Raw genomic sequence first — 15720 nt, 5'->3', positions numbered from 1 at the left:
CCTCCCGGGATCCAGTCCTGGGGGTGCTGGGCAGGGCCAAGGAAAGGCCCAGCACAGGCCTTGCATGTAGGACCCCAAGTCGGGGGCCCTCTGTGTGTCTGCCTGCTTCAGGGACTGAGCCGAGGTCACCCATGGGTGAACAGGACTCCAAAGCCACCTGTTGGAGAGGGCAGGAGGCCAGAGCCATGCAGCGGGACCTTCAGCCCCTTTCCCAGTCCTCTACTGGACCCACCCAACACTTGACCGAGCCCTGTTTGGGGGCACGAGGGGCAGCACCCATGCAAGCTCATCCTGTCCACCCCACCGCAAAGGGGTCCCTTGAGGGTGCAGGCCTCCTCCGGACCCCGCCTGACACGGACCTCTACCCGCGCCGGGTCCATGTGAGCGAGAGCTGGCCCCCAGCAGAGGCAAGCCTGGGCGTGCAGGTGCCCCCAGGGTCCCAACTGGACGCCCCTCAGGCTGGGCCCTAGACGAGGCCCTCCCTGGTGGCCTGGGCAGTGGAAGCCCTGGAGTTCTGGACCTGTGAGCCTGGCCCAGAGGGAGTGTGGTGGCCGGAAGACCCACCCGATGACACACAGCTCAGCACAGGGCCCGGACGCGTGGTCCCTCCCTCAGAGCTAGGGGGTGGGGTGCCAGGAGGAGGACACAGCAGCCTCAGGCGTCAGGGCTGGGAGTGGGGACGCGGCGGGATCCCGGGGCCCGGGTGTGCCGGCTCGTGGCCGCCCTCTGCCGGGCACTTGGGCTGGCGCAGCTGGCGGGGAGGCCAGTTCCAGGGACGAGGAGCAAGCGTCCTGACAAAGCAAACTTTATTGTGGCCCTGAGGTTAGGCTCTTCTCCCCAGGGCCTCCTGCAAAAGGAGAGTTGGGGTGAGAGGCTGTGGTGTCACCTCCCCCAACACCCCTGTCACATGCAGGCTCAAAGGGAGAGGGTTGGGCGGGGGGCACCCTGCACACGCAGCACAGCCCGGGGAAGGCCCGCTCTGCACGGGGGTCTCTCAGGCCCCGGCTCCTCATTTCTTAGACACTGGCTTCTTGGGTTTGAGCGTGGGTTTGGGCTGCAGAGAGAAGGCAGGATTCTCTGTCTGGCTCCCTGCCCTGGCCCCAGCAGCCCCCCAAAGCTGCCCGCCTCCCCCAGGAGGGCCAGTCCTGATCCCCACTCACCTTCCTCACTGGGCTCTTGTCTCTCGCACTGGGTCTGGAACAGGGACAAGGAGCTCAGCCGACGCCCGCAGGTGGCTCTCCCTCCCTGGCTGGTCCCTTCCCAGGGACCACGCTAACCCTTTATAAACAATGTGTTTTTTTCCTTCTTTGGCCTCCATCTTTTATTTGTCACAAATGTGTCTTTCCTTATAAACGTAGTGTTAACCATATTGCACAAAATGAGAAAATAAGTTACTTAGTATTCTTGACCTCCCACCAGTGGGAACGTTTTGGTGTGCTTCCTTCCACGCTTTTTTTGATCAAACTCCTTTTAAAAATGTGAAATAAAATGATTTGCTGTCCTGTCCTTCTAACCCTGTCTCAGGTTGCTGTACCCTTCGTCAAAAATCTGCAATATTCCGCTGGGAAGACCTGCTGGCATGGTTTACTCGACAGTTGCAGTGGTAGACGTCTAGAATGCTGCCACCTTGTCACTGTGATTTGAATAATGCCAAGATAAGTTTCCTAGTGCATATAGTTTCCCTCATATTTTGGGCAGGGTTCTTTGGAAGGAATTGCCTTAAGGGGAATGAGGTCAGAAGACAATTCAAAAGGGCGATGCCCACCCCGGTGCTGCCGTATCTGTGTGCCATGCACCGAACACACCAATCACACCACCTTCTTTCCAGCACTACCTACCCCAGCTAAGAGATCGTGGCTAATTTGATAGTTACCTCGCTGCCTCTTCTTCTTTTTCCAGCTTTTTTTTCTGGGAACCAAAACCGAGCACATTAGGAGAATCAGGGTGAGGCCAGGCCCAGAAGAGATTCCCAAGATCCATGAGGTCCCCAAGGCTGAGCGCCGGGCAGGACTTGGTGGCAGCGGCCGAGGCCCGCCCTGCACACTGTACTTGGGAGGCTTGGGCGCCTGGTGCCCCCTCCCTCAGGTGCCTCTGCAGAGTCCCCACCTCGTCTCAAACAGCCACCTTCCTCTCCCCACCTTGGCAACGCTCGTCTGCTTCTGGCTCGATGATGGCCTTTTGGCATGTTTGACAGGGCTGTCCTCCACAGATATGTCTACATCCTCATCCTCTTCCTCCTCCTCTTCCTCCTCCTCCTCCGATTCTTCCTCCTCGTCTCCTCCTTCCTCTTCCCAGGTTAGGTCTGAAATGTCTGTGACAGTGTGGGAAAGGGGGCAGGGCAGTGCTTCTGAGCTCCAGGGTGGACGCCTGCCTCCCACCCCGTAATCTGCTCTGCTCCGGGGTCACCCTGGAGGAATCTGAGTGTGGGGGTTGAAAGTGGTCCCCAATCTAGCCTGGAAAGTGCCACACCCTTTGTGGAAGCCAGGGTGGGGTTGGGGACCTGGGAACGCAGAGGGCAGGGAACGGTGCTGTCTGGGTCAGAGGCAGAGCCAAGGCCGCAGGTGGGTGGAGTGGGGGAGGGAAAGGGGGACCCTAAAACAGGCCGCTGAGGATTCAGACCTCATCCTAAGGGAAGTGGGACCTGCCAAGGATTTTTAAGCAGGAAGAAACAGGCACAAGTGGACAGAGAAGAAGGATCTAGAAGGGGTCAACATTAAGTCAAGCAGCGATGTCCCTGTCACTACCACAGAGCAGCGATGTCTCCGTGCTCCTTACTGTAGGTATCAGGCCCGAGTGCTTTCCTTGAATATCCCATTTATTCCTCATAGCTACTCTTTGAGTTGAACCCAAGCATAGCCCCACTCTCATGTACAGGCGAGGGGCTGACACCCGCAGGGGACATGGCAGGGAGCCACAGAAGGCCTGGGACCAGGACCCTTGCCCGTGGCCTTCCAAGCTCAGATTACTGGCAATCATGTTTCCTTTGGGGACTTTCTCCATAAATTCAAAATCCATCAAGTGTTTGGGTACCTAGAATGTCCCTAGCCCCATGCCAGACACTTGGCTCTCAGACCTTTCCCGTGTCCAAGCTCGGACTTACCATAATATTCCTGGCCACTTAGGAACACGGGTCCTGAGCCAGCCCGGAGCTGAAAAGTGACTGGAGGAGAAAGCTCAAATCTCATCATGGAGACCTGCAGGTGGAGGGACGTGGGGGCAGGAGAGCAGGAGACAGGGTGACTCAGGCCTGGCACCTGGCGGGGCTGGCCGTGGGCAGAAATACTGAGAGTTTATTCTGCCCCCTGCAAACACACACTCATGGGCTGTTCTCAGCCCCATACCCCTCTGCTGCGGCAGGTTGTGTCCAAGGAGAATGTGATCCTGATAATTGCATTCTCCCCAAGATCACAGGTGAGCTTCCAAGCTCAGGGGCAGCTGTTAGATGGAGAAGTCTGAGTGCTACGGGTGGAATTGTGTCCCCCGACCTCCCAAGTTCATGTGTTGAAGCCCGAAGCTCCAATGTGATGTTTATTTGGAGGTGAGGCCTTTGGGGGTGATTAGGTCATGAGGGTGGGGTCCTCATGATAGGAATTAGTGCCCTTATAAGAAGAGATGCTAGAGAGCCCCCCCAACAGAGTGAGCACACAGTGAGCAGGTGGCCGTCTGCAAGCCAGGAAGAGAGAAACTGACCATGCTGGCACCTTGACCTTGGACTTCCAGCTTCCACAACTGTGAGGAAGTAAATCTCTATTGTTGAAGCCCCCCAGCCTGTGGCATTTTGTTACAGTGACCCAAGCTGGTTGAGACACCGATCAAATAAGCAGAGGCAAAGTTGTAGGTACAGAACCACCTTTGTCTTATGAGTAATATAGGGGTATACATGTGAATAAAGGCTGCGACATATTCAAGTGCTAACCCTGTCAGCGGACAGTACAGCATTTATTGTCTTTACACTTTTGCAAACTTTCCAAATTTTCTAGAATAATGACAATAGCTTATATTTTTTGAGCTTCTACCACATGCCAGGCATCATGCTCAGCATTTTACCTACTTTCTGTCATTTAAATCCTCACAAGGAGCCCATGACGGAAGCCCTGTTGCAGAGGAGGAAACTGAGGCTCAGTGAGATTAACTTAGAGCTTCTTGTTCAGAGAGGAGGTGAATGAGTGAAAGCTGAAATTGTGCATCCGTGAACACCTAGAAATGCTGGACAGAACATAATTCAGTGTGTTTTACTGCGTGGCTGAACAGCAAGACAGAAAGAAGGGTCCTCTGCATCGGAGATGGGGACAGGCACGTGTGGCAGCTGAAGGGACAGGCCTGAGAACTGCCAGGGCCTTGGGCTTTGATGCTCATGTGGACAGCAGGCAGGCCCTGGGCTCAAGAGGAGGACAGCGGTAACTGACCACTGCATGGAGGAGGCTTGGACCCTCAAGGGGCTGCACCCAGGGTGAGTTGAGGATGGGGACTATAAACCCAAAACCATCCCCCCCCAAAAGACCCCCGAGAAAACAAAACCCCTGGCCACCATTAAAGGAAGATAACAAGGAAGCATGAATGGGAACCGAAGAAGTCTCTTGTGGTGCCCTACAAACCCACAGCTGTACCTCTCACCTATATGAGGTCTGAATCTACTCGGTGGGAACTGCCAAGCCAAGACATGTCTATAAAATCCCAGGTTTGTCCTATTCCTGCAAGTGGCAGAAGCAAACATGGAACTACGCTGTTGGGACATTCTCCAAACCCAGGCCAGACAGAATTCTTTCAGAAAAAAACAAAACAAACTGAAAAACCTAAAGATGAGCTCACCATATAAAATTACAAAACACATGCGAAACAATCGCGCTGGAGTCAGCAGAAGGAAACCAAAGGGCTGCAGACCAGCACAGACAGGATTTAAGGCAACACCAACAGAAAAAACTATGAAATAAGTGCGATTCAAAGTAAAGAAATGCAAAAGTAGCAATCAGAATCATAAGAATAAGACATTATGAAAAAGAAAAGCAAAATGTAGCTTTCTAGACATGAAAGATAGAAGCATTGAAATAAACTGAACAAATAGTTTCAAAAGTAGGGTAAACCAGCAGAGGCAACAATTAGTAAGATAGAATAATTCTGTGAAGAAATTACCCCATAGGAGCCACAAAGAGATGGATTTGAAAAATTATGAAAGAGAGGCTAAGACGGGGAGAATGAGCAGGTCCAGCATACACCTAATCAGAGAAGGGTCCAGAGAGAACGGAAGAGAGTCAACATTCAAAGAAATAACCACCAAAAATTTTCCAGAAGTGATCAAAGACATGGCTTCTCATATCCAAGAAACCTAAGTCCTGGACAGATAAAAATAAATCTATGCTTGAACATGCCATGGTAAAACTGTAGAAAACAAAAACAAAAGAGATTTTCTTAAAATAAACCATAGAGAAAAGACAGATTTCTCAAAAATAAGGAATTATCAGACAGACTGAGGATTTCAACAGCAATATTAGAAACCAAAGGAATTAGAAGAACCACTTGAGTTTTGAGGGAAACTCTCTACCTAGAATTATATATGCAGCCAAACCACCATGAAGGAATGAAGGCAAAATAATGATATTTCCAGGCAAGGCCTAAATGAGTTTACTATTTCTAGACCTATGAAAGTATGTTTCAAAAAGATGAGAACTAAATCAAGAAGGTAGAAGTGCATATAAGAAACAGTAGTGAGCAAACAAATTGGTAGACAAAGTAAACCAATGTAAGCATTAACTGTAAAATAAAATAGTACCAGTAATGCGTAGTGTTGGAGGTTTAAATAACATGTAAATTAAGAGGACAAGTAGACAAGCTCCTTGGATTGTTTCAGAGGAAATAAAACAGTAATTTTAAACTCTGAATTATGCATGGTTGTTAAAAAATTAAGGATAACCAATAAAAAACTGAAATGAGATTCTATAACTTTCAAACCATTAGGATAGAGGAAAAGAAACTTTAATCAATCTAAAAATATAGAAAAAGGAGAAAAAAACAAAATAAAAAAGCAGGGAAAGTAGAAGCACAAAGTACACACCCCAAATAAAATCCAATTTTTAATCTCTTTAAAATAAAGATGGTTTAAAGCAAAAATAATAACAATGCAGTGTAGCATACCTAGAAGTAAAAGTTATTACAACAATAGCACAAAAGATGAGATGTGGGAAATGGAGTTAGACTATAGTAAGATTCTTCTATCATACATGAAGTGGTATAATATTACTGGAAGGTAGACTGTTGTAAGTTAAAGATGTATGTTGTAAACCCTAGAACAACCACTAAAAAATAACAAAAAGATGAGTTGTAGCTAAGAGGCCAAAGGTAGAGATCAAAATTTAATCTTAAAAAAACAATTTAGTTAATTTAAAAGAAGGCCAGAAGAAAATGAAAACAGATAGGGCAAATAGGAAAACAAATAGCAAGATGATAGATTTAAACTCAACCATGTTGATAATTACATTAAATGTTAATGGTCCAAATACTCCAATTAAAAGGCAGAGATTATCCGATTGGATAAAAAAGTAAGACCCAAATATATGCTATCTAAAAGAAACCCACTTATATATAAAGATATAAAGGGTAAAAGTAAAATGATAAAGTAAAAGAATAGGGTTGGGCACAGTGGCTCATGTCCATAATCCCAGTAACTCAGGAGGATGAGGTCGGAAGATCACTTGAGCCCAGGAGTTTGAGACCAGCCTAGGCAATATAACAAGACTCTGTTTCTAAAAGAAAAAAAAAAAAGAGAGAGAGAGAAAATTAGCCAGGCCTGGAGGCACACACCTGTAGTCCCTGCTATTCCAGAGGCTGAGGTAGGAGGACTGCTTATTCCCAGGAGTTTGAGGCTGCAGTGAGCTCTGATTGTGCTACTGCACTCCAGCCTGGGTGACAGAGTGAGACCCTGTCTCTAAAAACATCTTAAAAATTTAAGAAAAAGAATAGGAAAAATATACCACACAAACACTAATCAAAAGCGCTAGACTGACTATTAATCAGACTAAATAGACTTCAGAATATTTATCAGGGATGAAGAGGGGCATTTCATAATGATAAAGGGATCAATTAATCAAGAGGCTCTAACAATTCTAGAGGCAAATGCATCTAATAAGAGAGCTTGAAAATACACGAAGCAAAAACTGACAATTGAAAGGAGCAATAGTCAAAGTCACACCTGTTGTTGGAGATTGCAACACTCCTCTCTCAGTAATGAATAGATCCGGTAGGCAGAAGATGAGTAAAGATACGGAACACTTGGACAAAATTGCTAACCAACTTGATATAACTGACATCTATAGAACGATATACCCAACAACAGGAGAACACACATTCTTTAAGTGTAATAAATGAAATATTCACCAAGATAGAACACGTTCTGGGCCATAAAAAAAAGTCACAACACATTAAAAACAATTTTTTTTTGAGAGAGGGTCTTGCTCTGTTGCCTAGGCTAGGGTGCAGTGGTGTCATCATAGCTCACTGCAGCCTCAAACTCCTGGGCTCAAGTGATCCTCCTGGCTAATTTTTCTTATTTTTTGTAGAGGTGGAGTCTGGCTATGTTGCCCAGGCTCGTCTGGAACTCCTGGCCTCAAGCGATCCTTCCGCCTCAGCCTTCCAAAGTGCTAGGATTATGGCATGAGCCACTGCGCCTGGCCCACAACACATTTTAGACTGAAATCCTATCAGTTAAGTTCTCAGACCAAAATGGAATTAAACTAGGAATCAATTAATTTTAGAAAATCCCTAATGACCTGCAAGTTAAATACACATACTTCTAAATCCTTCAGGAGCTCCAGAAGGAAACTAGAAAATAATTTGAACTGAATGAAAATGAAAACAGCACTTATCAAAATTTGTGAATTTCCTGGGTGGGGCAGGAAGAGGAGATGCTGCTTGTGGTCAGTGAAGACCTTTTTGATGAGATGACATTGGAACCAAGGCCAGATTGACATCAAGGCAAGCTATGGCAACATACAGGGCATGGGGAGCAGTAAATGCGAAGACCACAAGGTGGGGGTATGTTTGAAGTTTAAGGGACAGTCAAGGAGCCAACGTGGTGTGGGCAGGGTTGGGGAGGGGAGGTTGAGGTCAGCGAGGTTGCTGAGGGCCAGCACACAAGAGCTTTGAGGCAGCCCAGGGCAAGGCTCTTGGGTCTTATTCTGAGTGAGGTGGGAAACCATCACCTAAATGTTCCAGCCAAGAAGTAACATGATCTGACTTGTGTTTAAAAGGATCTTTCTGGAAGCTGTGTGCAGAACAGACCAGAGGCAGGGCAACTTTCTATAAAGGGCCAGAAGGTAATATTTTAGATTTGCAAACCATATGGTCTCCACCAAGGCTACTCAACTCTGCTGTTGTCGAGGGAAAGCAGCCATGGACAAGATATAAACGGATGAGTGTGGCCGCGTTCCAATAAAACTTACAAAAACAGGCAGTGGGCTAGACTTATCCCTGGAGTTTGTCTGCCCTGGAATAGACTATAGAGGACCCAGGGTGAAGGTAGTTGGGAGGCCCTGCAAGAAAATCGAGCAAAAGGTGACAGTCAACTGGACCAGGGTGTAGCAGGGGAGGTGGTGAGACACTCATGTTGTTTAGGCAGAGCTGGTGGATCAGATGTGGCTGTGGGAACTATTCACTGGGAGAGGATCATGGTGGGGAAATTAGAGATAATAAGCAAGTACTTGGATTACACATGTTCAGTTCAGGGCATCTATTAGATACCTACTAAATACATTGAGTCAAGAGGGAGGTTGGATTAATGGGAATAAGTTCGAGTCTTCATTTATACAGATGCCTTTAAAATCATGAAAATGGATGAAATCTCCTAAGAAGTGTGTGGATAAAAAAAAAAAAGGTCTGAGGCCAGTTTTATAGGTGGGTCTCCCAAACCTTCCAGAACAGCTAATCCTAGTCTTATATTCACCACTCCAGGGAACAGACAGGGAATGTGCCATCCTCAGTTCATGGGGCTAGCATGCCTCGACACCCAAATACGATCCTTTAGACAGCAAACTCACTTCCAAGTATATAAGTTAAAAAAAAAAAAAAGAAATACTGAGACAACTTAACATGAAAGAAAAAAATAAATAAAAGTAGAAAAAAAAACCTCTCCATGTATTAGCAAAGCAAACCTAGAATTTATAATATTAAGTAGTGTTTATATCCCAGGAATGCAAAGCAGCTCAAAGATTATTCTATTAATATAATTTACCACATTAATGAATTAAAGAACAAACCCAGAATCATATGAACAGAAAAGCATTTGATAAAATTTCACCCCATCCATGCTTAAAAAGAAAAAAAAAAGTTAAAGTATAGTAGGACTAGATGAAGACTTCCTTAACTTGACAAAGGGTATTTACCAAATGCGTCACACTTAATGGAGAACACATTAGAAACATTCCTTTAAAAAAAAATTAGGAAGGAAATAAGGATGCCAGCCATTATCTTGTTTATCTAGCGTTATACCGGAGATCGTAGCCAGTGCAGCAGCACAGCAGAATTAAAAAAAAAAAAAAAGACATAAAAACTGCCATTATTCACAAACAATGACCATTTGCATAGAAAACTCCAGATAAATGATTAGAAACAAGAGAATTTCTAGATGCACAACCAATATGTAGATTAGCGCTGCTGTCTCTAGCAGTGAATAGTTTAAAAGTGTAATTCTCTGCAGAGAGGTTACTTAGCTTGCCCTGGGTCAGGCAGCTGCGGGAAGGGGCGACAGTCACGGCTCTGTCGCTGCCACCCCAGCACGGCCGTGCTGCTGGCGGGTGAGCGCACCCTGGTTTCTGCCCGACCCCCGCAGGCCCGACGGCGCCCGCGGGAAAGGCTCACCATGGGCAGGACCGACGCCTGCAGCGAGGCGATGGTGACCGGCTGCGCCTTCTTGTCCTCCGCGTTCGCGAGGGGCAGGATCTCCACGCGGTTCAGCTCCTCCTTGGCTTTCTCCCCCAGGCAAATCTGCGAGGGGTTGAAAACAGACAGCGGCACCTCATCACCCTGAAGGCAGGAGGGGGAAACCTGTTGTCACCTGCCACCCGCTCCATCCTTCTCCCGTCCTCCGGGGGACACCCACCGTGTGAAGCAGCAGCTTGCAGTCGGGCTTGCCCTCCAGCTGGGGCTTGAAGGTCCAAGTCCGCTTCTCCTGACTGAGCTCACAGCCTGCCGAGGGAGAGGGAGGGGCGGGCGGGGGGCCGAGAGAGGCTGTCCAGACCCCGCTCGCAGCCCTCCCCCCAAGAGGGCGGCCCTCCCGCGCCCCCAGCCGCGGGGACGAGGTGGGCGTCGCGGGGCTGCGCTGGGAGGGAGCCTGGGTCCCCACTCACCCCAGAGCACGGTCGTCACTGTCTTTTCGGCCGTGCTGCTGGTGCTGCTGAGATTCATGGCTCGGGGCCGAGGAACGGGTGACCGGGCAGCTGCAAGAAGGGCCCCTGCGGTGAGGCGAGGCCCGGGCCCCTGCCCGGCCCCGAGCTCGGCGGCCCCGGCGCCCCGAGCCACGCCCGAGGCCGGCCGGCGCCGCAAGTGCAAGGCCTCGCCGCGCCCGGGATCGGCCTGCCACGGTCAAGGGCGCGTGGTCGGCCGCCCCGCCGGCGGGGGGAGCCCAGGGCTGTGCCCCCTCCACGGGGGCGCGGAGAAAGGCGCCGTCCGGGCGGCCCAGCCTCACCATCCCCGCTCCGCGCGGGCGGGTCCCGCCCTGGGCGCCCCCGGAGCGCAGCGCAGCCTCATCCCCCGGGCCGACGGCGGCTGCCCGCCCCGGCTGTTAAGAGGCCCGGGAAGGAGAAGCGGAGGTGCGCAATCGGCCTGGAAGCAGCCCCCCTCTCCCCATCCCTGCTCCCATTCCTTCCTCCTCCCCGGGAAGTGGAATCACCTGGCAGGCTGATTAAAGCGCGCATTACTGGGCGCCACTCCACTGCTTCCCCTTAAGTAGGTCTGGGTGAGGCCGAGAGAATTTGCATTTCTAACAAGGTCCCAGGTGAGCGCGGTGCAGCTGGTCCAGCACCGCGCGGGAGAACCACTGGTCGCCGAAGGGCTTCACTGGCCCCGGCGCCCAGCCCAGAGACTCCCCTCCCGGCTTGGAGGGCCCCTCGGGGCTCACTGCCTTCCTTCCTTCCCTTTCTTGCCCCTTGCCTCAAGCGTGGATCTTTCCCAAGGCCCAGGTGGCCCGTCCTCCAGTGAGGTGTTTCCAGGGTGGCGAGTTTCCCCCTGGGGAGGAACGAGGCCAGCGACTTCACGAGGGCCCGCCCAGTAAGAAGAGCGGCGCCCGGGACACAGTTAATAAACTTGAAAGTTTATTTGGGAGGGGCAGTGAAGAGGAGGGGCTTTCAGCTGACCCATCCTGGAGTTACCTCTGCCTGGGAGTCACACACAACTAGGGATCTCTCTCATGGCGTTTTTCCTCCCCAGTTTTAATTTGTTTTTAAACTTTGAAGACGTGCCATGACTGTACCCCTTGGTAATGACTTTATGACTTCAAGGGCAAGGACTGGTCTCCGCAGATGAGCACCTGAGGGAAGGAGAGTAGCCTTCAGGTCAGAGGACGAGTGAGCAGGACTCCTCAACCTTAAGTGTGTATTGAGCACCTGCTGTGTACCTGGCCCTAGGTTGGGAGCTTGGTCTCTGTCCCTGAGAGACCAGATAAAGCCAGGTAGGAGGCAGCAACATGGAGGGGCTTGGTCGGGATGCATGTGATTGTGGGGAGGGGCCGGGATCTGGGGTGGCTTTAGAGCATCTCCATGATTTGAGCCGGTGGCGATGGTGATGTGTGACACAGTGTGGGTATCCACGGTGGAACAGCATGCACAGTGGCTCAGAGGCGGTTGTTCAGAGTGTGGGGATGTGACTGGGGGCTTTCTGATTTCACCTGGCCTCTGTACCAGCCTTCCTTCCTCCTCTGTGATGATGGTGATGATGATGAGAGTATCTCTCCTTGGGGGGGGGGGTCCTGTTATTAGTGCTGTGTTACAGATGAGGACACTGGGGCACAGAGGGGGAAGTGGTCTGCTCAAGGTCACAGAACGAGCAGCTAATATTGCAGGGAAGCCTGCCATATCCCAGGCCCCATGGCCCATGTCCTTAACTGCTGGCTGTGTGCTGCCTGCAGAGGTGCAGGCCTGGAATGGAGGCTGAACGCAGTCTGATCCAGTGCCCTGGCAGGTGCTGAGTACCCTCGGGAAGCACCCCTCAACACAACTTGCATACCCCTGGCACAGGGGCTCATTGCCACAGAGAGAGCAGAATCTTTTATTCCTGGAAGCTGCAGTTGGCCTCCCAGTGAATTGGTCCAGGAGAGACTTGGGTGCATGACAGGGTCCCCAAGGCTCCCTGTCATCAGCTAAGCAGCTCTGGTCTCCTTGGTTGTCCCTGAGCTCCTTGTTCCCAGCAGGGGGTCTGCTGGAGGTGAAAGCCATGCGGCCAAGTATCCGGCAAAAATGAGCAAATGGTGAGCACAATGCATGCTATGCACAGACGTTCGGGTATTCACTCAACAAACATTGATTAAGGCCTTGCAATATGGCCAACCCTGGCCTGGCCTTGAGCATTGAGCAGTGAATACAACACAGTCCCCTCAAGGGGCTTCCAGCTTCACATGAGAGCAGTGCTCAAAGAAAACTGCCCTTCAGTCCCTTCAGCAGCCTCACCTTGCTGTCCCATCAATAATCGCACTGATGTGAGGCTGCAGGTGCTGGTCACAGTGAAGGGTGGGTAAATGGAGGCAGGGGAGGGAGACCCACTGAGGTCATGAGCAAGAGCCAGGATGCTGGAACTAGATGGTCTGGGTTCAAGTCTGAATTCTGCTCTGTGATCTCAGGTGTGTGAATTCACATCGCACTGCCTTGGTTTCTTCATCTGCTAAATGGAGCAATAATACTGATATCTACCTCATAAATTTCTTAAAAGTTTTTTTAGTGATACATAATAATTCTACATATTTATGGGGTACATGTGATATTCTGATACATGCATAAATATGCAATCATCAAATTAGGGTAGTTAGAATATCTAGCACCTCAAACATTCATCATTTGTGTTGGGAATACTCCATATTCAAGCAAACACTAATCTAGGTGTGTCAAGGTATTTTGTAGATGTGATTACCATCTACAATTTGTTGATTTTATGTAAAGGAAATTACCCTCATTAATGTGGGTGGGCCTGATCCAATCAAGTTGAAAAGCTTTAGGAACAGAATCAAGGTTTGCCTGAAGAAGTTTTGCCTATGGACTGCAGCTTCAGCTCCTGCTCAAGAGCTTCCCGCCTGGATTTCAGACTTGCCTAGTCCGTCCTCATAATCATGTAGGCCAATTCCTTGCAATAATTTCCTGACCAATACACCTGTTGATGAACATTTGGGTACTTTCCAATTTAAAAGGATTATGAATAAAACTGCTATGAACATTTGAGAGCAAGCCTTTGGACATATGTTTTAATTTTTCTTGGGTAAATATCTAGGAGTGGAATTGCTGGATATATGGTAAACCTGTTAAACTTTGTATGAAACTGCAAAACTGCTTTCCAAATTGCTGCACCATTTTGCACTTGTACTTGCAATGTATAAGAATTCTAATTGCTTTACATCTTTGCCAACACTTGACATTGTTAGTCTTTTTAATTTTAGCCATTCTAGTGGATGTATAGTAGCATTTCATTGTGGTTTTTATTTGTATTTTCTTGATGACAAGTGATGTTATGTTTTCAAGTGATTATTGGTCAATTGTATATCATCTTTTGCAAAATGTCCGTTCAAGTATTTTGCCCATTTTAAAATTGGGTTATTTTGGGTTATTCTTACTGAGTTATATATACTCTTTATATATACTGGAGATACCTGGATATCTGTTTTGTGTCAAACATATGCATTCTAGAGATTTTTCACTCCTATCTACAGCTTGCTAGTTCATTTTTTTTTTCCTTTTTTCTTTTGGTTTTGATTCATTTTTAAGTGGTGTCTTCTGAAGAGCAGAAATTTTAAATTTTGATGAAGCCCAATATTTTTTTTTCTTTTATGGTTCATGCTTTTGGTATGTTAAGATATCTTGGCTTAACCTTTTTATATATTGTTGGATTTGACTTGCTTATATTTGTTTAGGATTTTTGCATGTATGTTCATGAAGGACATTAGTCTAAAAGGTTTTCTTCTGCCTTTTTTTTTTCCCCAGAGAAAGGGATTTGCTCTTTTGCCCAGGCTGCAATACAGTGGCTGCATCATAGCTCACTGAAGCCTCAACTCCTGGGCTCAAGCAATCCTCCTCCTACCTTAGCCTTCTGAGTAGCTGGAACTACAGGCATATGCCACCACACCTGGCTATTATTTCTCCCTTCTTCGTAGAGATGAGGTCTCACTATGTTGCCTGGGCTGGTCTTGAACTCCTAACCTTAAGTGATCCTCCTGCTTCAGCCTCTGAAAGTGCTGGGATTAAAGGTATGAGCCACCACAGCTGGCCTGGTCTTTTAAATTTTATTTTTTAAATGTCTTTGGTTTTGGTATTTGGGAAATGCTTCCTTCATAAAATGAGTTGGGAAGTGTCCCCTTCTCTACTGTTTTCTGAGTTTTTGTGAGTACTATTTATTTTGTAGCAATCAGTTTTTGACATCTCCCAGGCGCTCTGCCTACAAGAGCAGGGAAATTTCTTTGGGTGAGAGTTCCATTCGGGCTCACCCAGCACCCTCCTCCGCGGCCCCGGTAGGCCCCCGCAGCCCCATGCTTCCCTTCCTCACTTGGCTGCTGCCCTGTTCTGAACCTGGGAATCATACTGGAGTCCTCTTCACTGTCCAAATCCAACTGGTCACAAAGACCTGTTGCTTCCACCTGTCTTAATCTCTCTCAACTCTCCCCTCCAGCCCTCTTCTTGGTTCAAATCCGTATTACCCACTAGCTGGTGGGTTAAACAAAGACTGAGGACCAGGCTGTTCTGCCAAACGGCCTCCGGAAAAAGGTCGAGCTTTTGAATCAAATCCCAAGCTCCTGTGCTCCGCCCTCAGCCAGACACACTGGGGCCGCGCTCTCCCTCCAGCCACACTTTCTGCCCCCGCTATCAGAGTACAAGACGCTTCCTGCCTTAGTGCTTTTGCACTGCGCGGTGTCCTTCCCTGCCTCCTTCAACGGGCCGCTCCGCCCGCGCTCTCCCGGGGCGCACGCCGTGCTGCGCAGGGACCCTCCCGTCCGTCTGCCCGCGACACCGAGTTCCTCTGCCTCTGGGATCACCACTGCGGCTACTGACCGTGAGGCCGCTGTGCACGTGAACTCGACCAGCACGCGGCTCGGTGGGGTCCAAGGGCCGCAGAAGCCCAGCTCCGGCCTTCCTAGGACACCCCTCACCCAAGCAGCTGCCACACCCTCGCCCTTCCGACCGCGACACCTCAGGCCCGCCCGAGTCCTGACTGCGCCTGCGCGGGGCGGAGGGCGAGCCCGGCGAGCGGGCCTTTGCGCGCAGACGCGACAGGCTGCTGCACCTCCTTCCGACGGAAGGGGCGCGCGGAACCACTTCCGGGGCCGCGGCGCGCCAGGGGCAACTGGCCGGGGAAGTCAGGAGGGGTCGGGTGTGCGAGGGGCAGGTGTGCACTCTTTCCCTCTTTCCTTCTCTGGGTCCAGGCGGGAAGATGTCAGAGGCCTATGGCAACGGTGTGAGTTTAGCCCGCCCAAACCAGGCAGCTTCTCCCTGCAGGGGCTTCACCCAGATTAGTTCCAAAAGCTCTCTCCAGCCTCCACCCACC

At 49.6% G+C, this 15720-nt stretch overlaps 1 protein-coding gene across 4 annotated transcripts; it reads right to left on the bottom strand.

The window, feature by feature from the left end:
* Window positions 1-789: 789 nt before the first annotated feature.
* Window positions 790-15360, bottom strand: NPM2 (nucleophosmin/nucleoplasmin 2). Of its 4 annotated transcripts, XM_045535654.1 has the most exons (10): window positions 11137-11261; window positions 10877-10938; window positions 10335-10424; window positions 10088-10173; window positions 9847-9972; window positions 3101-3194; window positions 2139-2311; window positions 1874-1908; window positions 1161-1194; window positions 790-1054 (listed from the first exon to the last, which is right to left on the bottom strand). In XM_045535654.1, the coding sequence occupies exons 2-10, from the start codon at window positions 10899-10901 to the stop codon at window positions 1010-1012; spliced, it is 708 nt and encodes a 235-aa protein (XP_045391610.1). In that variant the 5' UTR covers window positions 10902-10938; window positions 11137-11261; the 3' UTR covers window positions 790-1009. The 4 variants fall into 4 exon arrangements, with proteins under 4 accessions (XP_045391610.1, XP_045391611.1, XP_045391609.1 ...); XM_045535655.1 differs by lacking the exons at window positions 10877-10938; window positions 11137-11261 and adding an exon at window positions 15228-15360; XM_045535653.1 differs by having other exon boundaries at window positions 10877-11261.
* Between the last annotated feature and the right edge of the window lie 360 nt (window positions 15361-15720).

Source organism: Lemur catta, chromosome 22 (genome assembly GCF_020740605.2).
Source record: "Lemur catta isolate mLemCat1 chromosome 22, mLemCat1.pri, whole genome shotgun sequence".
Classification (NCBI taxonomy): Eukaryota; Metazoa; Chordata; class Mammalia; order Primates; family Lemuridae; genus Lemur; species Lemur catta.
Note: the sequence above shows the minus strand (reverse complement) of the source record. Positions and strands in the feature narration are given on the sequence as shown.